The sequence below is a fragment of the Pan troglodytes genome, chromosome 14, assembly GCF_028858775.2.
Source record: "Pan troglodytes isolate AG18354 chromosome 14, NHGRI_mPanTro3-v2.0_pri, whole genome shotgun sequence".
Classification (NCBI taxonomy): Eukaryota; Metazoa; Chordata; class Mammalia; order Primates; family Hominidae; genus Pan; species Pan troglodytes.
The window spans coordinates 66,179,918-66,202,782 of NC_072412.2; the positions used below are offsets into that span (position 1 = coordinate 66,179,918).

Sequence of the window (22,865 nt, forward strand, 5' to 3'; positions counted from 1 at the left end):
ACAGCTCTTGTATACTAGTTGTATGTCTTTGGGCAAGATATAGAACTATTAACCTTAATTTTCTCATCAGGAAATGGAGAAGTAATGACAGCACCTATTGTAGGGCTACAAGGTCGTTGGGAAGATCAAATTAGATAATGTATATGAAGTGCTAAGCCTAGTGCTTGGCATCAGCAACAGCAGCAGATGCAACAGCATCCTCCTCTCACCATGTATCATCTCCACCTTCACTGCCCTACTTCAGGCCTTCATCAAGGCTTTCATCGGCTTTCGCTGTTTTTTGCAGAACCTTATGATCCCATTCTGCATATTGTGGTCAGTGACCTTTCAAACCACAAATTTGATGACACTACCTGCTGGCTTAAAATGCCCCATTGACTCTTCTCATTGGCAGGATAAAATTCAGACTACATTATTTATATTGTTTTTATGGTGTTCCATTATTTTTATTTTCTGTGGATTTTGTGAGAATTAGTATTTATATTGGTTAACAGGATATATAGATGTAAATAATCTGTTTAGATATTAGCAGATATAAAGATACATTAATGGTTGATGGGCACTTCACATCAAGTTGCAGATCTTTGATAGTTCATGGAAGGTGTCTTTTTGGCTTTGTTTTTGCTTTATTTTTTTTATTCAAGTTTCAGGTCACTTTGGATAGTTTGCCTTGTAGATTTACTGCTTGAACTTTGAAGACTGAAGAATAGGGACCTCACAAAGGGAATGTAATATAATGGTAATAGCTTAATTGGAAAGGAAGGAAACTAGGCCGAGACGAGAGAGAATGTGTATATATTAGGCTAGATGTTATTGTGAGGGATTTCCTCAAGAATCATCTATGTATTGACTATTATGTATATTTATATCTTATTGCATCAAACAGCATTACTACATATTGATGGAAATCTATGGTAGAGTGCCTGTTTGGAAACCAGGAATAAATGGTTGCTATGTGAGTAAAGTCATCAACTGCCAGCACAGCAGAAAGCAGAAGAAATGTGTAGCTATCTACCCACAGCCTATCACTTTCTTTCTATTCCTAGCCATCTCTATGGGCTTCCCAGCCCTTGACTTTTTCTTCCTGTAAAGCTGATTCCTTTTTACCATTCCATTCTTTTTGAAGTGCAAATGTACCCCAAATTTCTAGATAGTACTTTAAGCTTAACTTGAATTAATTATTTCCAATTCTATTTGTGGACAACTTGTTACCTTTAATAGTTAATAGTCTGTGCCAGAGCCACTTAGTATCTAGTCAACAAAAAAGTACAGATTCAGTGCTGAAATTGAGAGTGTTTAGAAACCACTTTAGCAATTTGACAGTACCTAAACATTTGTTACTGCATTTTACAAAAGTAACAGTCAGCAGCAGATTGGAAATTAAAACCAGAACCTGCAGCTAAAACAAAAACCCTGGTCTTTCACTACAGTAAGTTTGAAATGTTCTGGTTTATGTTGTTAGGACATTGCAGTCTCTGGATTTACCTGCATTCTGACAGCATGATACCTTTTGTCAGAGTAACAAGGCCAGGCAGGTAGTTTAAGATGGCAGGCACAGTACCAGGTGGGAAGTGAAAATATACTACACTGCTGCCTCCTCTGAGACAGTGATGCAGTGAGGCACCCAAGCTTCATGGAGAGGCTGCCTCCAGTCCTCAGTCCTAGTCTGTAAATGCGCCCAGCCCTGGCCCTGGACCTGTGTGGTATGTGAATCTTTAGGTGATTCTGGTGCTGGCTGTTGAGCACCTCTCAAGCTGTGCATCTTAACACTGGAGGCTCCACATCTGAGAGGGACACACTGTCCCCACTGTGCCTTTTCTGAATTCCTGGCCCACAGGATCTGTGAGCATAATAAAGCGAATGTTCTTTTATGCCACTAAGTTTGAGTAATGGTTTGTTACGTAACTGTAGGATTGGGGAAAAATCCCTAAAAATTGGCCTCACCTAGAATTGTGATTTTAAAAAAAAACTGGTGAGTGAAAAACACCTTGTCCTGCCATTGATGTGTTGCTTTTTAAGTCATTATAGTATTTTGACTTTGTAAATACATGTAAAAAGGTAGTTAATAATTTCAGTGTCATACTTAATTGCCTAGGTATGTGCGAGTTCTAGGCTTCATCTTTTATGAACCTTAAATTATGCTTAATGCATTATATACATGGATGCTTTCTTAGACTAATAATGTATCCAGCACTAAGCTACAAACATCTGCAGACTTTACTAGGAGCCAAACCCAAAGGACCTGATTTTTCAGAACTAGTCTCTGTAAAATACCATGAGAAGAGGCTGTGTAGGTTCCTTTTAGCCCACAGTTTTATTAGAATATTATTAGGGGCGTTTCTAAATTCAGATGATCCTAATATACTTTGCTGTGAATTTTTGAAATATTAGATGTTATATCTAATATAATTGAGCATTAGTAAACTGAAGAAGTTTCCTCTGTTGTACGGTTTGCATATTAAATCTACATTGTTTTAAATTAACTTAATTTCTTTGCATATGATATTATTACTTTTTTTGGTACTTGGATCTGTAGAAGATGGATATAGCTTTTCTTAGAATACTAGAACACATGAGCCTCTTTTTCATTTTTGCCATTATTTTCTTCCTCCTCAATTAATTGTCCGTTTGCTTATACATTTATTAACCATAAGAAACAATAATAAGTGTCATTTATTGAGCATCTGCTATGTGCCAGGGACTATGCTAGGTGCTTTGCATACTATTAATTCATTTTATCATCTGTAAATGCAAAATATATATTATTTCCATTTGACAGATAAGGAAATAGGTTTGTATGTTAATATTTGAATTAAAGCAAAAATAACATAAGGTTGTTATTTCTAAATGGTTTTTGACCCACAAGTCTAGTGCCTCGTATATAAATACCTGTTTATCAACAAGAGAGCCATATCTGACTTTACCTAAGTAGCTAAATTACTCAGATACATGTATTTTCATTTAATGGATCAATTTGTCCATTGGTACTTTTTTTAACCCTGGCAGAAAAATATTTTTATAGTAATCCTAACCTGAGTTTCACGATGAAATACTGAAAATAACTCATGGTTATTAATGATTTAATGCCAGTAGTATAATGGTAGCTTTGTTGAGGTTTAAGAGGGAGGTTAATACTGGGGTCTGGAATCTACTCAGTTAATCCCCCAGCTCTACCCTGTGCTAGTTGTGTGACCTTGTCAAGCCTCTTTAGCTTCCTTATCTGTGAAATAGGGATGTTATAACTGTACTCTGAGGTAAGCTAATTTGGTTTTTTAATTATGTGAGAAATTTTACTAAACTAGAAATTTTTTTCTTTTTTGTATTTGTAAGGACTAGTTTGGGCTTTGCATGCATTTTACATGGGACTAAACAGGGCAATCTTTGCAGTTGTATTGTTGGTGTGTGTGGCACTTTTTCTTAGAATTCTCATGATTTGTTCATTTATAACAGCACTAGTCTTATGCTTTATGCTAACTTTTTAAAAATTGGCTTTTCTCAGTTTTCTTTTAAAAGGGGCTTTGAAACACCAAAAAATTAGTTCTTTGAACATTGGGCATCATAAATATGTTTATTTTGAGCTTAGTCTTCAGTTTAACATGTGTTGTATCTATAAAGATTTTAATGAGAACAGGAAAACAATTGTATATATTTGAATAATTATACAAATTATAATTGAAAGAAAAATACCATGCCAGATTAAAACTAATGTTAATTCTTGTAATCATTTTTTCTGGGATCTGGTGTTTTTATTTAGCATAATGGACATCAACTTTATGATATTGGAATATACAATAATTTTTCCTTTGAAATTAATAGTTAATGTTGATTATGGCTTTACTTAGAAGTTAAGCAGGTTTCTAGCCCAAGATCTTTGTATGTGTTGTTCTCTCCTCTTGGACGACTCTTCCCTACTTTCATCACATTTCTTCTCATTAGGGCTCACCTAAACCCCATTTCTCCACAGACGTTTTCCCTCTACATTGCTGTACTCCCCACTCCTCCTAGTTTTTTCATATGTCGATTTCTTTCATAGATTTTATTACAGCTTTAAGCTACATTATTTGTTCTTTTTACGTATTTGTTGTCTGCCTCTGCCCATTATAACTAAGCTCCACAGGATAGAGGGCAATGGGTCTTACCTACTGCTTTCATATAGAGTGACTAGGAGAGCGTTGACGACACCACCAGCAGTCGATGCTCAGTAACTATGATGAGTAACAGTGAAGGAAAGAGGTAAGTAGCATCATCCCAATTTTACAAGGTCACACAGCTGCTCAGTGGTAGGACTGGAATTTAATTCCAGTAGTCATTCTAATTCCAAACACTTTGTTTGGGCCCAGGAGAAAGCAGTTTTATATATATTTTCAAATTGAATCGTTACCATAATCCTGTGAAAAGAATCATTACTGATATTTTACAAATGAGGAAACTGGGGTTCTTTGTGACTTTGTCAAAGGTGCATTACTGCAAAACTAGAAAAGCAGTTTATTTGGTCTCAAGCTCAGTATTCTCTAGTGCAAATCAGAGATGGCTTTTATAAGCTTACTTTTTGTGTGTTGTGCAATCTTTTTCTGTGATCATTTGAACTCAATCTAAATCTACCCTAATGTGCTTTGCTGCAAACTTCTCCTAAAGAAGGAAAAGTAAAGGAGTATATTTTCTATTTCAATCTTGCACCCTTAGCTAAGCCCAGGTAATGGTGTTAAACAGATAGCAATTTTGAACTTGGAGGCTTGTTTCATTCCCAGTATTTTCAGTAATTCTTTCTTTCAGCAAATATTTACTGAGTGCCACCTATTTGCCTGATTCTGTCGTAGCTAAGCACTGGAGAAAACAATGCTGAGCAAGACTCAGACCCTACTCTCAACGTAGTAACTATGTAAAAATATTTAAAGCAGCTTTTTCTTAAAAAAAAAAAATGTAATACAGAAATGAATGAGATACCTATAGTCACTAAACTGGAAAGATGCCCATGAGATACTGTTCATTTTAAAACTGAATTGCAGCCCACGAGATGTAGCATGAGTCTACTTTTTGTTAAAAATGAAAGTGTATGGGCCGGGTGCGGTGGCTCACGCCTGTAATCCCAGCACTTTGGGAGGCTGAGGTGGGCAGATCACCTGAGGTCAGGAGTTCGAGACCAGCCTGACCAACATGGAGAAACCCCGTCTCTACTAAAAATACAAAAAATTGGCCGGGCATGGCAGCACATGCCTGTAATCCCAGCCACTCAGGAGGCTGAGGCAGGAGAATCTCTTGAACCCGGGAGGTGGAGGTTGCGGTGAGCCGAGATCGCACCATTGCACTCCAGCCTGGGCAACAAGAGTGAAACTCCGTTTCAAAAAAAAAAAAGAAAGTGTATGAATTATATAAAAAAGAGTAACCTCCAAAACTGAATAATTACTATATCTGGAAGTGGGATTTGATAAGCAGAAGGTGAAACTTTCTTCTATACATTTTTCTAATGATAGGATCAAGAGTAATTTTTTTACTTTTTAAATATTTCTTAGCATTTTTAATATAGAAAAAAATTAAAGGATGTAGAGAATATTTTTATATGGAGAACGTTTATAGATATACTATATTAAGTGAAAAACAGTATTAGAGTATGATTTTGATTTTCTGATGTATCTAAATTTTCTCTGTAATATGACTTTTATAATATGAGAATAAAGAAGTTTTTATTAAAGCATTCTTCCTGGCCTGTTTTCATTAAGAATCAAATAAAAACAAGTAAACAAGAAAACTAAAGCAAGATAAAGATCCGAACTAAAAATGGGAGTTGGTGGTAGTGGGAATGTATAAATAGGGAAGCACCTTATTTTCTGATTTTTTGTCTTTCCTGATGTGTCATCAATTAAGTTTATTTGCTTAATTTTAATGCTAATAATGACAGCTAACATTTATTGGGTGCTTATTAAAGCCAGATACTGTCCTAAGTACTTTACATATGTTAATCCTCCGAGGTATGCTCTATTATTACCCCCATCTTAAAGATGAGGCTCAGAAAAGTTAAATATTTTGCCTAAGGTTACAGAACTAGTAAGTGGTACCCCATGATAAAAAGCTATGTAGTCTTTCTTTTGCTATTTCTAAGTGCCAGTTTGTGAGCTCTAAATAGCAATCCAATTTTCAATAGAAGTTTAGGTTTTTCTGCATTAATAGAAAGAGATTATTAATTTTAGGTCAGGATTCTGGCAGTCCTAGCGTCCAAATGTATTTTTCAGCCCCATCAGGGATTGTGAAAGAGCCTTTGTGATTTCTACATCTCACCAGAAATGAACAGATACAGGTGATAAAATTGAAGGTAACGTGTTGTTGGTTACATTCTGTTTTTTTTCCTCTGGGTGGGCAGCTTGGCATAATGGAAAAATCATGGGTTTTAGCTTCAGTTAGATTTCAGTTTAATTCTGGCTTCAGCATTTTCTAGCACCAGCCTTTAGTTGAGGCACATTATTTTGTTTCTTCACTTGCAAAATAAAGATGATAATACTGCTCTTTTAGAATGGTTGTGAGGATTACATGAAATTATGTAGGCAAAAGACCCTTAACATAGAGTCAGGCATATATTAGGATATTAATAAATATTAAGGCATTTCTTCAGGTAGGTGTATCAGAATAAAATGAGGATTGGTCTTGGGAAACAAATTCTACCTGATTTGCTACTACAAAATGCAGGTACAACTGCTACTGGAGAATATTCTGCAAAAAAGTATTAATATTTTAAGATGCCTGATTAATTTAGTACATCCTTATGTACAGATTTAAATGATTTGTGACAATTAATAAGTTTATTCTTAATTATTCTTGCATTTCAAATCATGGTGATGTAAAACATTGTAGTCAATTATCTCACAAACATACATTTTGAAAATTAAAATCTTGTAATAATAGGAATGTTTTCTCTCAAATCATACTAAACTCATATAGCATTCTTTGATTAGTTTTCTCATATGGGCTTTCCCCACCTTGGTCTTTTAGATCTTTTACATGTTTTCACAGTTTTGTCTATTTTGCAATACATTTTTCTTTTTTTTTTTTTTTTTGAGACAGAGTCTTGCTCTGTCACCCAGGCTAGAATGCAGAGGTGCCATCTTCCCTCACTGCAGCCTCCACCTCCCAGGTTCAAGCAATTCGCCTGCCTCAGCCTCCTGAATAGCTGGGACTACAGGTGCATGCCACCACGCCCAGCTTATTTTTGTATTTTTAGTAGAGATGGGGTTTCACCCCGTTGGCCAGGCTAGTTTTGAACTCCTGACCTCAAGTGATCCACCCGCCTTGGCATCCCAAAGTGCTGGGATTACAGGCATGAGCCATAGCACTGGTTCTGTAGTACATTTTTCTATCACTTTTTGCTAACCTTTTCTTTTTTCTGCTATTTAATATTAAATGTTACCCATTTCTACTTGTGCTTTTTTTTTTCCACCTTTTCCTTTGGGGTGATTTAAAAAAATGTGATGCATTGTACTCTGCTGGCTGTACAGAAAAATATCTTAGTATATTTATTAGAGTGATGGCAGACCTGACCTGTGCTGTCCATTGGTATCTAATGTAGTTTAGAATCATGATGCCTTCTCAAAAAGGGGGGGTGAGAACTTAGAATCTGACTGGGGAACCAAGGAGCTGCCTTTTCAGTTGATTTGGGATATATTTCTTAGTTTATTTAAAATTGCTTTTCTGGCTGAGCACGGGGCTCATGGTAATCCCAGCACTTAGGGAGACCGAGGGCGGGTGGATCACTTGAGGTCAGGAGTTTGAGACCAGCCTGGCCAATATGGTGAAACCCCGTCTCTACTAAAAATACAAAAATTAGTGGGGCGTGGTGGTCTGCACCTGTAATTCCAGCTACTTGGGAGGCTGAGGCAGGATAATCACTTGAACCCGGGAGGTGGAGGTTGCACTGAGCCGAGACTGCACCACTGTACTCCAGCCTGGGCCACAGAGTGAGGCTCCATCTCAAAAAAAAAATAATAATAATAAAAGAGAAAAGAAAGATTGCCTCTCCCACAATTTAATAATTGAGTATATTTGTTATGTGTTTAATAGATGAGCTCAGTTTCAAAATACTTACTTTATATGTGACTTTATGATTTAACTAACCTAAGATAAAAGGTATTGGGCTTAAGGAAATCCAAGAATGATTGGATGATGAATCCAAGAATGATTGGAAATCCAAGAATGACTTCTTAGGTATTATTTCATTTTGAATGAAATGGATATATATGAAAACTAACTTCTTTAAAAAACACAATTTTCGGCCAGGTGCAGTGGCTCACACCTGTAATCCCAGCACTTCGGGAGGCCTAGGCGGGTAGATCATGAGGTCAGGAGTTTGAGACCAGTCTGGCCAACCCCGTCTCTACTAAAAATACAAAAATTAGCCAGACGTGGTGGCAGGCGCCTGTAATTCCAGGTACTCTGGAGGCTGAGGCAGGAGAATCACTTGAACCCGGGAGGTGGAGGTTGCAGTGAGCCAAGATCACGCCACTGTACTCCAGCTTGGGCAACAGAGCAAAATTTTCTCTCAAAAAAAAAAAAAAACCCACAATTTTCACTTTCTACCTCTGTGAGTTTATTTTACTATATTAAGGGAATTCTTTTTTTTTTTTTTTTTTTTTTTTTTGAGACGAGATCTCTGTCTGTCGCCCATGCTGGAGTTCAGTGGCACAATCTTGGCTCACTGCATCTTCCACCTCCCGGGTTCAAGCAATTCTCCCACTTCACCCTCCCGAGTAGCTGGGATTATAGGGCCACGCCACCAAGCCTGGCTAATTTTTGCATTTTTAGTAGAGACAGGGTTTCACCATGTTGGCCAGGCTGGTCTCGAACTCCTGACCTCAGGTGATCCACCTGCTTTGGCCTCCCAAAGTGCTGGGATTACAGGGGTGAACCACCGCACCTGGCCAGGAATTCTTATTTTTAAAAAATAGTTTTCTTTATAAATTTTACTCTCACTATATTATCTCAGCATAGTAATGGATATGAAGTATGTTCATTATTAACAAAATTACTTGTTTTATTCTGTAGTCTAATGTACATCATCATCAATTCAGTAACTGAAAATAATATTTTAAGTACTAAGTGTAATGACTTTTCCTCTTTACTATCAGCAATTTCCTAAGTTTGTTTATTTGTTAAATAAGCTGTTCAGGAATTTGTCATTCTCTTTTCTAAGATAGTACTTTTGATGTAAGAAGGCTGGTGCATGAGAGTGCTTGAGTACATAAATGAAAGTGTTAATTGTTAGTGAAAACAATAATAAAAAATCAGAAATTCTTTAAGTAGATTGGATCTGGAACAAAGTGAAAAGGTTTTATATTTTCCTATTAATATAGTTCTCCAGTATAGTTCCATAGACCCATAGTACCCCTTAATTCTCAATTGTAGATTAGGAAATTTTTTGTATTTTCCTTTTAGAAGAATTGAAATCAAATTCTGCCACATCTGCCAAGCCTGGCTGAACTTTCATTCTGTATGCATCGTTATTCATCCTTTATCTGTAGTCCAGGATACGTAGTTACTCTCGTGATGACTTAATTTTTTCTCTTCCTCCTGATTATCATAAATATTAGGGGCCCTCACTGGAATAATTTAAGAAAAATTCTTCTCTAAACAGCAGATCTGAAAAGCTTACTCCCCAAATACTTATTTATTCAATGTACTATACAAGGGACCTTAGTTTACCTCTCTCTGTTAAGCCTCATAACACCTGTATCATAAAACTATCTTGGAGACTACTGATAATGTATATAAAGTGCTAGTGTGGGCTATCTAATACATAGCAGATAATCAACAGGAGGCAAATGCTGCTTTTATAAAAATGTCTGGAACAAAAGCCAATATATGCCTTCTGAAAGTGCTCATTTGTGTCCTGATTATGGTCACTGCTATTCTTCCCAAAATCTTTACTCCTGGGCAGTAAACAATGCCAGCAGAAACTAAAAGTGACCATTTTTCTTCTCTCTAAAGAAAAATTTAATATTGACTGCATTTGTTAAAATAAGACATTGTGTTATGTTTATTAGGCAGATATTCTTGGGGGAAAGTTTTTTTTTTTTTTTTAAAGATCTCTCTTATGGCCTTGGCTAATATTTGAAATCTTATATCTTAGAAAAATCTTCATTCTTTGTCACAGTTAAGGGGTGGTTTGACTGGATTAATTTTTTCCTTAGAAAATTTTCCGTAATTTTAAAAGTATTTAAAGCCCTTTGGCTTCTAGCTTCCATTGGTTCGGTTGAGAATGGATTTTTTTGGACCACTTTGAGTCTTTTTTTTTCTTCAAGATGGAGTCTTGCTCTGTCACCCAGGCTGGAGAGCAGTGGCACAATCTCGTCTCACTGCAACCTCCATCTCCCAGGTTCAAGCGATTCTCTTGCCTCAGCTTCCCAGGTAGCTGAGATTACAGGTGTGCACCACCACACCCAGCTAATTTTTGTATTTTTAGTAGAGACAAGGGTTCACCATGTTGCCCAGGGTGGTCTCGAACTCCTGGCCTCAAGCGATACACCTGCTTCAGCCTTCCAAAGTGCTTGGATTACAGGTGTGAGCCACCATGCCTGGCCTGACCACTTTGAGTCTTGATCTTTAATCAGTGACCTGTTTTGTCACTCAGTAACCTTTAAACCTTTATTCCTGTTGTTTTAAACAATTTACCAGATACCTTTTGGCTTCCAGTGGCTGTTTGGAAATGTTTGGAGAAAGTTTTGATAGTCAACATCCCTGGGGATGCCGGGGGAGGGTCCTTTTGGCATTTCGTATCTGTAGGCCAATGAAGTTAATTTTCTTGCAGTTAATTTCCTTGCAACAGAGGGAACAGTCTCACCCAAGATGTCAGTGGAGGCCCTCTTTGGAAGTGTTGTAACCTTGGGGAAATATAAGAATAATTACAGCTGCATGTTGATTATGATGTATGACAAAAGAAATAAGACACATACACCAAAGACCAATGAGTATGTTTGGTAATCATGTTATAGACATGCTATGTGAAATTATGGAGGAAGAAAGTATAAACGACATGGTACAAATTGAAACAGAATAAAAATCACTATGTGAAATACAGCCATTAAAAATTATCTTTCTATATTTATCATGTTATTTCTTGAACATTATAGGCAGTATTATGCTTAGTAATGTTTCTGACACTTTTTCGGTATTTCCACTTTTGACACTTTTCTGTATTTCCAAGTAGTACCCACTCTTAATTCCTTTAACAGATCAAGAAAATTAACCCTTTTGTATAGCAGGATATCTATTTGTAACATAAACTCTTTTTTTATAGTAGGATATCTGTTTGTAATGTAAACACTTAGCAATTCCAGATCCAGAAAGATTTGAAAAGAAACATTTTTGCAAAGGCTAGAACATGACTGATAATAATAGCTATATATTTCTAAATTAGAGTGGCATTCAGAAAGAGTTGATCAGGGTTGTACTTGTGCAGTTTCATAGCAGTTTCTGAGTTAGCAATTTGCAGTTCTATTTCATTAATGTTTTAGGAAATGATTTACCAGAATAGCATATGTAGGTAGCTGTATTATAAGAATTTGGATTATCCATCATTTTTCTGTGGTCCATTTTACTACTTTACTTTATTAATGTTGCTGACTAAGAAAACTGTACATTAGAAATGCAGGACTCCAAGGAAGCAGAGAAGGAGTAAGATAATGAGGTAGGAAGATGGAAGAAGATTTTAGAATAGTAGTTTGATAATTTTGTATTAATAGAATAAAGCATTTTAAAATAATTATTAATGCAGAGTCTTCATCTTAATTTGCATATGGTATACTTTTACCTTTCAGAACCTAAATCACAGCCACAGCAGCTTCATCAGGGACAATACAGATCATCAAATACTGAGCAAAATGGAGTAAAAGATAATAGTCATCTGAGACATCCTCCTCGAAATGATACCAGGCAGCCAAGAAATGAAAAACCGCCTCGTTTTCAAAGAGACTCCCAAAATTCAAAGTCAGTTGTAGAAGGCAGTGGATTACCTAGAAATAGAGGTTCTGAAAGACCAAGTACTTCTTCAGTATCTGAAGTATGGGCTGAAGACAGAATCAAATGTGATAGACCATATTCTAGATATGACAGAACTAAAGATACTTCATATCCTTTAGGTTCTCAGCATAGTGATGGTGCTTTTAAAAAAAGAGATAACTCTATGCAAAGCAGATCAGGAAAAGGTCCCTCCTTTGTAGAGGCAAAAGAAAATCCACTTCCTCAAGGATCTGTAGATTATAATAATCAAAAACGTGGAAAAAGAGAAAGCCAAACATCTATTCCTGATTATTTTTATGACAGGAAATCACAAACAATAAATAATGAAGCTTTCAGTGGTATAAAAATTGAAAAACATTTTAATGTAAATACTGATTATCAGAATCCAGTTCGAAGTAATAGTTTCATTGGTGTTCCAAATGGAGAAGTAGAAATGCCACTGAAAGGAAGACGAATAGGACCTATTAAGCCAGCAGGACCTGTCACAGCTGTACCCTGTGATGATAAAATATTTTACAATAGTGGGCCCAAACGAAGATCTGGGCCAATTAAGCCAGAAAAAATACTAGAATCATCTATTCCTATGGAGTATGCAAAAATGTGGAAACCTGGAGATGAATGTTTTGCACTTTATTGGGAAGACAACAAGGTATGGATGCTTTAAAGATATTATACACTAATATTACTAAATGTAACATTCTAGTGGGACTTTATAGAAGCTGTCACTTTGGAACTATGAGTCTTTTTCTACTATTGTACCTGTTTAAAATCTTTGAACAGATTTATAGATATATAAAGGATAAACAAAATATTTAATATTTTTATGGATGCCTAGGGACAATCTGTCCCGTAAGATTTGGTTAAGTCCGGTTTAGTTTTAGCTTACATGCCAGAAAAGTATTGTAAAAGTAAGTATGTGAAGTTGAGCTTTATTTTACTTATCATCAACTGAATTATATACGTTTGCTTTTCACTCTGGTAAAATTACACTGATTCACAAGGAAGAAAATCAGTTGAGAGGCACAAAATAAAATTCTGCAGATTTTCAGTTAAAGAAAACAGTACACATTCAGCTTACTTTTTTAAAAAGTTAACATATAAGTTAATTATTTTATAATAATTTAAAAATTATTAAACCATTGCTTCTCGGCCTTTTGGCTAAGATCAAGTGTAAAAATTATTAAACCAATTTTTAGTTTTATATTATATGGTGGCTAAAGGCAAAGAAAGAAATTGTAGGGGAAAGAAGGAAGGAAAGACAGAAGATGAGGGCAAGAAAGAGTGCAGTGGGTCAAGTAAAAGCCTACCCAAGAGATAGAAGACCAGCCCAGTGAGAGCAAGAAAGGGAAAGGGACAGAGGGACCATCAGAGAGAAGGGGACTTTGCACATTTTTTTCCTTCTGCCCAACATGCTCTTCTATCAGCTACTCTTCTCATCCTTGAGGGCTTGGCTCAAACATCACCTCCTAGAAGAAGCCTTCTTTGACCTGCCCCATCCTCCTACTTACATTATTCTCTTAATCAGTGCCTTAATTACTTTTTAAAATTTATGACAACTTGTAAATATTTTTTGTTTTGGTTCTTGAATTGGTATCTTTTTGCACTACCATGATATTAAGTTCCTTGAAGGCTGGACTGTGCCTCTCTGGTTTCCGTCTGTAGTCTTGCTTCTTTCACAGTATAGGGACTTCATAATTATTTGTTAACTCTGTTAATTAGTTAATTCTGGAGAGAGCCATTATATATGAGAAAAGTAGGATGGTGAGGGGATGGAGACAATAGCAAGGTAGTAAAAACGTATGTAAGGGAGTTACAGAGCGAAGGGTCTGGGAGGATGTGAGAAGCAACTCAAAAGAGGAAAAATATTTTAAATAATTTTTTTTTTGAGATGGAGTTTCACTCTTGTTGCCCAGGCTGGAGTGCAATGGCATGATGTCAGCTCACTGTAGCCTCCACCTCCCAGGTTCAAGCAATTCTCCTGCCTCAGCCTCCTGAGTAGCTGGGACTACAGAAATGCGCTACCATGCCCAGCTAATTTTTTGTATTTTTTTTTTTTTTTTTTTTAAGTAGAGACAGGGTTTCACCATGTTGGCCAGGCTGGTTTCGAACTCCTGACCTCAGGCGATCCACCCGCCTCGGCGTCCCAAAGTGCTGGGATTACAGGTGTGAGCCACCACGCCCGGCCCAAAATAAATATTTTATAGGTTGCAGTTGATACAGTAAGGATGTGCCTATGAGAGTGTGTGGCTAAAGGGAATGGTGTAAGTAAAGGTAACTGAAGATTTCAAGGAATTGAAATTCACACTAGGGATTTGGGTGGATCCTTTAATAAGGATGCTGTAGGATTTGGGGTCAAGAACCAGGCCTTCTTGTGTTCATTAAATAATAAGGTATAAGCAGAGTGTTAGATGTTGCCTGATGATAGAATAAGGAGGAGTACAGAGTGAAACAGCTAGATGGCATAGGCTTTTAAGATTTTTGTGTGACTGGGATGATGATTATTTAGAAACAGCATCTCTGTCACATCTTTACTTAAGCCTGGAAAGAAGGGAAGAGACAGCACTGGGTGTCTTTTCTTTTTCTCTGGAAAAGCAAAAGCCTTCCCAGGAATACCAGTGGGTTTGGAACTATTTCACATGGCCGCTTCCTGGCTATTAGGAAGACTTGAAAAGCAGATGCAGGTGGTCTTCACTATCCAGATTCTTATTCTTCCAACTCAGACTACTTTCCAAAATTCAGAAACTATTTGTTTTGAGTAGTGGGAGATTCATTATATTTAGATATTTCTCCTTCATGGTGGAGGCAAGAAAAAGTGAAGTAATTGGAAAGCAGTGTTTGTTGAGCCAACAGTAGCTACCCTAGAAATAATAGTCACTGTATCTGATGCTTCTGTGAAAGGTTAAGGTGAGGATGGAAAAGTGTTTTCTGTATTGGATAATGTGGGGTTACTGGTGACCTTGACAAGAGCAGAAGTAAGAGATTGGAATTCACGTTCAAAATGTTTGAAAGCCTTGGTAAGTGACTCAGGCTTTCCATTGAAATCCCACAAAGATCATACCCTGGGTAGTAACTGCAAAATTAAAACAGACAACCCTTACAGAGTCAAAAGCAACTCTCTACAGGATCAGGGATATCTGCTTATATTCTCTCTGCCAGTAGAAAATGTAACTGTTTTACTGGGAAAAAAATAACATCTTCTACAACCTTTCCAGTACTTATCTGCAGTGTCTAATATCCTTTAAAAAGTTAAGAGCCATGGTTAAAAAAAACAAAGAATGAATGAATGACTATGAATGATTATCAAAAACAAAAAAGAATAGGCCTTACAGATAATTAGATTGAGCAGAGTTCTTTAACAAATATTAATCTAATATTCAACAAATCATAACTGAGTAGCTACTGCTATGTGCCAGGTGATTGGGGCATATCAGATAGTTATGGCTGTGCTGTACTAAAAGGCCTCCAAATACCTGTTACGATTGTTAATAAAGGTCTAATGTTAATTGTAATTGTATAAAAAATTAATACTGTCCATCAGTAATAGCTGTGGTGAAAAAATTAAATTAAAAAAAAATCAAAGTACCAAATTTATTGCCTCTGCTGAATATGTTCAAAATGTCATGTAGCATCTAAAAAACAGTACCTAACAATTCAGTACCTAACAAAACAGTACCCAAAGTGTTTTGAGTGATTGGAGCATTCTTAGGGTAATTGAATGATCTTCTACGATGGCTACTTTGATTCAGATTAGATGTGTACTTTCAGTTGTAGTGAGGAACTGTGGACTCTAAATAGATTACACCACCCTTAACCATTGGGAAAAAGGTAAAGAATACCCTGTGAAAGAGATGGAATTAGTTAATCTTCTGAAACCACAAATTGAAGAGGTAGCTTCTAAATGTCTTGTCAAGAATGGACAACTTTCCAGTGTTTTTTAGGCAGAGACAAGGGTAGACGTTTAAGAAAAGGAATTGAGTGTAACTATCATTAAGATACCATAATCTTCTTAATTGCATTGTAATGATATTTTGGAGATAATTAATACATTAGTATACATATTGCTTAAAAAATTTCCTCACAATATCTTGCCTTCTTTCTAACTTCATTTCCATAGGAGAATTTGGGAATTTCTGGAAAGTTCTTCTTCCTGTAGACTGCTAAACTAGTTCAGCTATTTTTTTTCGTCAACTGAAATATTACAACAACCTCCATATTAGTTTCCTTGCCTGAAACTTTATTCCTTTTAAATTTGTCCTCAGTATTGCCACCACTGTGATCCTGGTCTCAGACCATGTCATTCCTTCTAGTTAAAGTCTTCACTGACAGAATAAATATAGATTTTAGCATTTTTATTGGGTTTATATCCCAATAAACCCATCATAAGTTGAAAATATCATAAGTCAAAAATACATATATCTTAGTCATGCTAAGATATAGCATGATTCAGTGTTTGTTTAATTTACCTGAACTGGCATAATTTGGCAACTCAGAACAATTCGCAGAACACAAAAGTGTGGGGCTAAGAAATAAAGGAAGAGGGGAGAGATAGGAAGGTATAACAAGAATTCTAAGATGAGGGAAAGTACAGCATCATGTCTCTAAACTTGCTAACATTCAGACCTGGAAAGGAAACACCGTGGATTCACTTAATACCTTTGTAATATTAAATATATTAGTTAAAAACCAACTATTCTGAGGGTAACTCATTTTTTAGAAGGATGTGAAAAATATGTATTTTTGTTGCCTTTAGCATTTTCTAATTTTAGTGAACCTCTTAAGAGATACTATTATTGGCTGGGCGCAGTGGCTCATGTCTGTAATCCCAGCACTTTGGAAGGCAGAGGCGGGCAGATCACTTGAGGTCAGGAGTTTGAGACCAGCCTGGTCAACATGGTAAAACCCTGTCTTTACTAAAAATACAAAAATTAGCCAGGTGTAGTAGCACGTGCCTGTAATCCCAGCTACTCGGGAGCCTGAGGCAGGAGAATCATTGGAACCCGAGAGGCGGAGGTTGCAGTGAGCTGAGATTGCAGCACTGCACTCCAGCCTGGGTGACAGAGGACGACTCTGCCTCAAAAGAAAGAGAGATGCTATTAGAGTAGATAGTGTTATACTCTAATAGAGTATTCAAATACCCTAGCTTGAAGAAAACATTAAGAGCAATTTGTTTTTTGTGTCCATTTCACCTTTACTAAGCAACATTCAGACCTACAATTTCTGTCCTGAATGGGATGATCTGTACTGAAAGATTGCTCCAATCAGATGACCTATTCCCAGTTAATTTAACAGATAAATAGAGCTATATATTAGTTATTGAACAGATAAATTTTTACATTGTAGTTAAGCAACATTCAGACCTACAATTTGGGTCCTGGATGGGATGATCTGTACTGAAAGATTACTGCAATCAGATGACCTATTCCTAGTTAATTAACAGATAAATTTTAAAATTGTAGTTATTGGCCAGACATAGTGGCTCATGCTTGTAATCCCAACACTTTGGGAGGCCAAGTAGAGAGGATCACTTGAGGCCAAGAGTTTGAGACCAGCTTGGGCAACCTAGCAATACCCTGTCTCTATGAAAAATTTTTAAAAATTAGCCAGGCATGGTTGTATGCACCTGTAGACCCAGCTACTTGGGAGGTTGCAGCAAGAGGACAACTTGAGCCCAGGAGTTTGAGGTTGCAGTGAGCTATGATCACACCACTGCATTCCAGCCTGGGCAACAGAGTGAGAACTTGTCTCTAGAAATAAATATAAATAAATAAGTAGATAAAATTATAGTTATTAAGTAAATCAGTTCCTTGTGAGTTTGTTAATATGCATCAGTTCTTAGAGCTGGCTAACACTAAGGAAACTGATAAGCCTCCAGACTTGCAATGTCTTTAATCCTATAAATACTGGATCTAAGTGATGCATTTAGCTTCTTGCCTGACATTCCTACTTCATTCTAGCCACTTGTGATGACTGAAGCACTGAGCCGCCTTTTTTGCAATTTTTTTTTTTAGTCAGATATTTCTGTTTTTAAAATACATTACTCTGTAGTTATATATTCTGATTAGTATATAAGAATTGTTGGCTGGGCGCAGTGGCTCACACCTTTTATCCCAGTACTGTGGGAGGCCAAGGCAGGCAGATCACTTGAGCTCAGGAGTTTGAGACCAGCCTGGGCGACATGGTGAAACCCCCAGCTCTACAAAAAATAGCAAAAAATTAGCCAGGTGTGGCACACACCTGTAGTCCCAGCTTCTCAAGAGGTTGAGATGGGAGGATCGCTTGGGCTGGGGAGGCGGAGGTTGCAGTGAGCCAAGATCTTGCTACTGCACTCCAGCCTGGGCGACAGAGCAAGACCCTGTATCAAAAAAAAAAAAAAAAAAAAAAAAAGAATTGTCTTACTAATGTGAGTCAAAAGGGTTCCAAAGGTAAGTTTCCTTCTAAAGAATATTACACATTGGAACACTTTAAGAATTTACATTTCCCTCAAATATTGCCCTTTATAGACAATACCAATTGTCATATTTAAAACTCCTTTTGCCTCCTCAGTTTTACCGGGCAGAAGTTGAAGCCCTCCATTCTTCGGGTATGACAGCAGTTGTTAAATTCATTGACTACGGAAACTATGAAGAGGTGCTACTGAGCAATATCAAGCCCATTCAAACAGAGGCATGGGTACGTGATACATATTCTGTACAAAGGCATAAACTATTTTGAAGAAAATATATAGCTCTAAAGAATTAGATAGCCATACAAAATGTGCAAGTGGAATAATATTTTGAATTTACTTATAACTGGCTACCCCTAAAGTAAGATTTTAATTCAATGCTTACACTGAACTACAATAAAAATGAATGCATTGAATTACTTTTCTTGTATAATGTTTTGTTGTATTATGCTTTGGAAATAGGTGCCCTTATTTACGTTTGCCAAAAATTTGTACATGTGAAATGGGTTTTTATGCATATTTTGTTTTTTTCCCAGTTTGTTACTTTGAATTTTACTAAATTATGTCCAGCAGCTGTCAAATTCAAATCTCTGTTGGATGTGCAATGTCATTTATTATTTTAGTTACAGGTAAAATAAAAAAAAACACTTTAAGTTATATACAGTTTTACACTGCATTTACTGCATATATATTGACGTATATATGTACAGATTAACTATAAATTATCTGTTTGCTAATTATTGGAGTAGTTTTGTTACCAAATGTTATGTCAAAGCTGTGTGATAACTTTGATGATGTAACTTAGAACTTACTGACTCATGGAGTCCATTTTATAAAGAACTTATGTGATTTTATATAGATTGATTCTTACATTTAGGCAAAAACAGGAATACAAGACATATTAGAATTAGCTCTGTGAAGTTTTTCATACTTCTTTCATTTCTTTAATTTGTGAGTAGCTGTTAATAAATTTATTGTTATAAGCCAATATCAACAAATATGTTGGTATTTTCCTAAAATAGCAAAATATTCTAGAAAATTATATCATCCAGAGTAACTTCATCATTGAAGGGTACATTGTTTTCTCATGAACTGCTTTTAGTTTTGGTCTTCTAAAATTTTTCTGTCATATCTTCAGTGGTACCCCTTCTCCACCTTCCAAAAAGGGAAATAAAACGGCAACAGAAAAACAAAAAACCTAATAGTAGTAATAATGTTTTGGGCCATGGATCTTTATTTTTTGCCTTTTTGTTCTAGAGAAATTATTTTCTAAATAATTTATTATTCCAACTTTTACAACATAAGATTACTAATGGCTCATATGTTTAATTAAGAGATCATTTACCTAACTCTTATCCTCTAAACTTTAATTGCTCTTTGCCTAAAAACTCCAAATCATCAATATCTAATTTACATCTTTCTTTTCTTGGAGAAATTTGGTGTAACCATATTTTTATTCTTCTGAAAGGTTCTCATATGATGGCTATTTTCATTCTCTCTTTTCCATTAATACACACATTTTAATGTAGTTTTGATGATGAAAGTAATTATTTATTGAATCTGTATTTCTACAAGTTGAGTCCTGGTTTGCTATTTAGTATGTTCCCAGTTGTTTTTAGCCATAGCAGTCAAAGATTGAAAATACAATTCTTATGTTATTTACTTCTTACTTTTTAGAAGACTTAGTAAGAGATTAATTTTATTCTTCTCTCCCTAAAGAAAAATTTAGTTTTCTTACGTGGCTTCTTCTCTCCTTCCTTTTGCTGTTCCAGGGTGGCCATAGCTGATGAGCACATTTCTTATTCCTCACTGTAGCTCTTCTATTCAGAGGTGTTTGGTCCTGAAGTGATCATTTTCTTTCTACAGTCAGTGACTTTTCCTATTTCTCCCTTAAGAGTCCTCATTGCTTTATCCTTGATTTTAGGTCTGTATAAACTTAGCTGGACAATAAATTTATCAGGTATACAGCTCATTTAGTGATTCTGTTCTGAACTACAGCAATACTTTCATATTCTTCCTACTTATTTGTGAATATTTATCCTTTATTATGTCATTTATTAACCTATTTTCTTTTTCTGCAGTCAACTTAGAAATCTTTTATCAAATATTTGAAATATTTTACAGAAAGAAGCAGGATAGAATCACTAAATCTTTTGGATATTCTGGTATTTCTTTTCTCCTACTTTTATAATCAAGTGGTTGTTGATGTTTTATGAATTTGCGTAGGTTACTATAACAAACATCTCTGGATCATGCACATTATGATCAGCCTTTCTTCTTTATCTGCATAAATAATTAACTTAGTTGAGAGAAATATCTCCTCGAAATATAGAGGCCACCAGCTTAACATATCTCGACCTATTTCTATTTTAAAAAATATTTGTGTGCATATAGATGTAAAAAAACCCTGAAGAAATATAGTCTGTGTTGCTGTCAGTACATGCAATGTAGAGTTCATATAGAATTCTCTTAGCCCCTGAGAGTATTGAAAGTGTTAATGTTGGGGTCTTTGAGTACTTTTTAAAAATTTTGGTAAGAGGAAACTGTAACAAGTTTTAAGTCAAAAATGTACAAAATTATCAAAAAACAAAACATTCACTGTACCAATAAGAAGGTAACTGTAACTGATAAGTCATACTAGAAAAATTAAAGGGCTGCAAAGCTGCAGGGAAATGGTTAGAGAGGCCTTCGCACAATTACACTATGGATTGTGGAATTTTTAATTTTTTAACTTGTGCCCTATATATGTGCACTACAATTTTTTTTATTGTGGAATGGTATTGTATCTTTCATTAAGATTTATGTTTGTATTGCCACAAGATTTTGGAAAACTCTTGTTTTCCTAAATGTAGCAGTGATCATTTAGTGAAGATTTTTTTAAACTAGTTTGCAGAAAAACAGTCAAAAAAGCCTGCATATAAGCCAAAAGCCTTTGTAGAAAATTAGTTGCTTGTGTTGTCTTTTAAAAGTATAAGCATAAATCATTAAATAGAAAGCATGATATATGAAGTGACTCGATGACTAAGTTAATACCTTGTTGTATGGAAAATTAAAATAAAAATCAAGTTAATACTTTAAGTGTTAATGTTTTTCTCATGAAATTTAGAAATTATTTGCCTTAAATTTGTCAGTAGACCAAATATTTATTTCTCCTTTTCATGTGGATATGTATTTTTACTTCCAGAACACACTCGGGGAGTATATTTTTGAAATATTTTGAAAGTATTAATGTTGGGGTCTTTGAGTACACATTTATATGGCCAAAATGTGTGTTTTGATTATGATTAAATACTAATTATCTTCAAAATGATTCATTAAACTTTTGTTGTCATCCCTGATTTATTTGTTCTAGCTAGATTTCACCTGTATTTTTTTTTTTTTGGCTGTCTTAAGGTATTCTATCTTAATTTGATGTCTTTATTGCAGTGAACTTTCTAGTTAACACACATGAGATGCACAGCTCATTATTAACTGGATAAATGCTCTTATTTATCTCAAAAAATGAGTTCTTTGGACATTGTAGGATTTTTCTTATTTTAGCAAAGTAAATGAAACATGGAGTCTCATGTTTCACTAGTAAAATTATATATGGAAAACAACAGATTATTTTCTGTTTCCTACCACTGTATGAGAAAACATTAGGGGCAAAGAAAACCTGCTACTTGTGTTTCCCACAGGCCCTTTCCAAATTGCTTCCTTTAAACTCTAAAACGAATTCCAGGAAACCAGTAAAAAGATGCCACAGGCAATTTGGAGGCTTGTAAAATACTCTGGTGCTGCTGGTCAGGCAAACTTTTTGTGTTGTTGCTTCTGAATTGCTCTCCTAAAGCTGGGAAAACATTGTTGGGTCCTCATTTTCCATATATATTAATGACCTGAATTATATTGAGACTTTTATATCCTAAGAAGTGTTTTACAGTGTGGTAATGTCTAAACTTTCTTTTTAAAAGTTCATAGTATCTGCTTCTTAGTATCAGGAAATGATCATTGTTCAGCTATTATTTCAACTAGAAAAATGATTATTGTGTAGGTAATTGTTAGTTCTAAGACCTTAACGTACAATACACATCATCTTGGCCAGTAATTCTGGAAGGTGATAGGCAAATTGTTATCGTCTTTTAGGTGAGCATCCTATCTTAAGTGTTTTTCTGTAGAATACTCATTTATTCAACAAATATTCATTATGTATCTAGTACATCTCTTAGGTGTCGGGCACTGTTCTAGGTGAGGGTATATGTAAGTCTATAAAACACAAAAATCCCTGCCCTCTGCACAAAGATAAGAAAGTCATAGTTTTTATTATATGAAACAAACTGAAATATCTAATTAGGGTCTGAATTCTTCTTGAAGCTTTAAACAAAATATGAGTAGAGAAAATCTTACTTACCGAAGTTTTAATTTAAATAATTATAGGTTATTATTC

At 35.5% G+C, this 22,865-nt stretch overlaps 1 protein-coding gene and 1 pseudogene across 14 annotated transcripts in view; both read left to right on the forward strand.

Moving 5' to 3' along the window:
* Positions 1-22,865, forward strand: part of TDRD3 (tudor domain containing 3) — a 178,929-nt gene that overhangs the window by 121,625 nt on the left and 34,439 nt on the right. For all 14 annotated transcript variants that reach the window (XM_063792184.1, XM_063792182.1, XM_009427025.5 and 11 more), the window contains 2 exons: positions 11,799-12,649; positions 18,544-18,669. In XM_063792184.1, coding sequence (XP_063648254.1) covers positions 11,799-12,649; positions 18,544-18,669 — 977 coding nt within the window. The remainder of the gene's footprint in view (positions 1-11,798; positions 12,650-18,543; positions 18,670-22,865) is intronic.
* Positions 13,139-13,209, forward strand: LOC112205308 (U2 spliceosomal RNA; annotated as a pseudogene).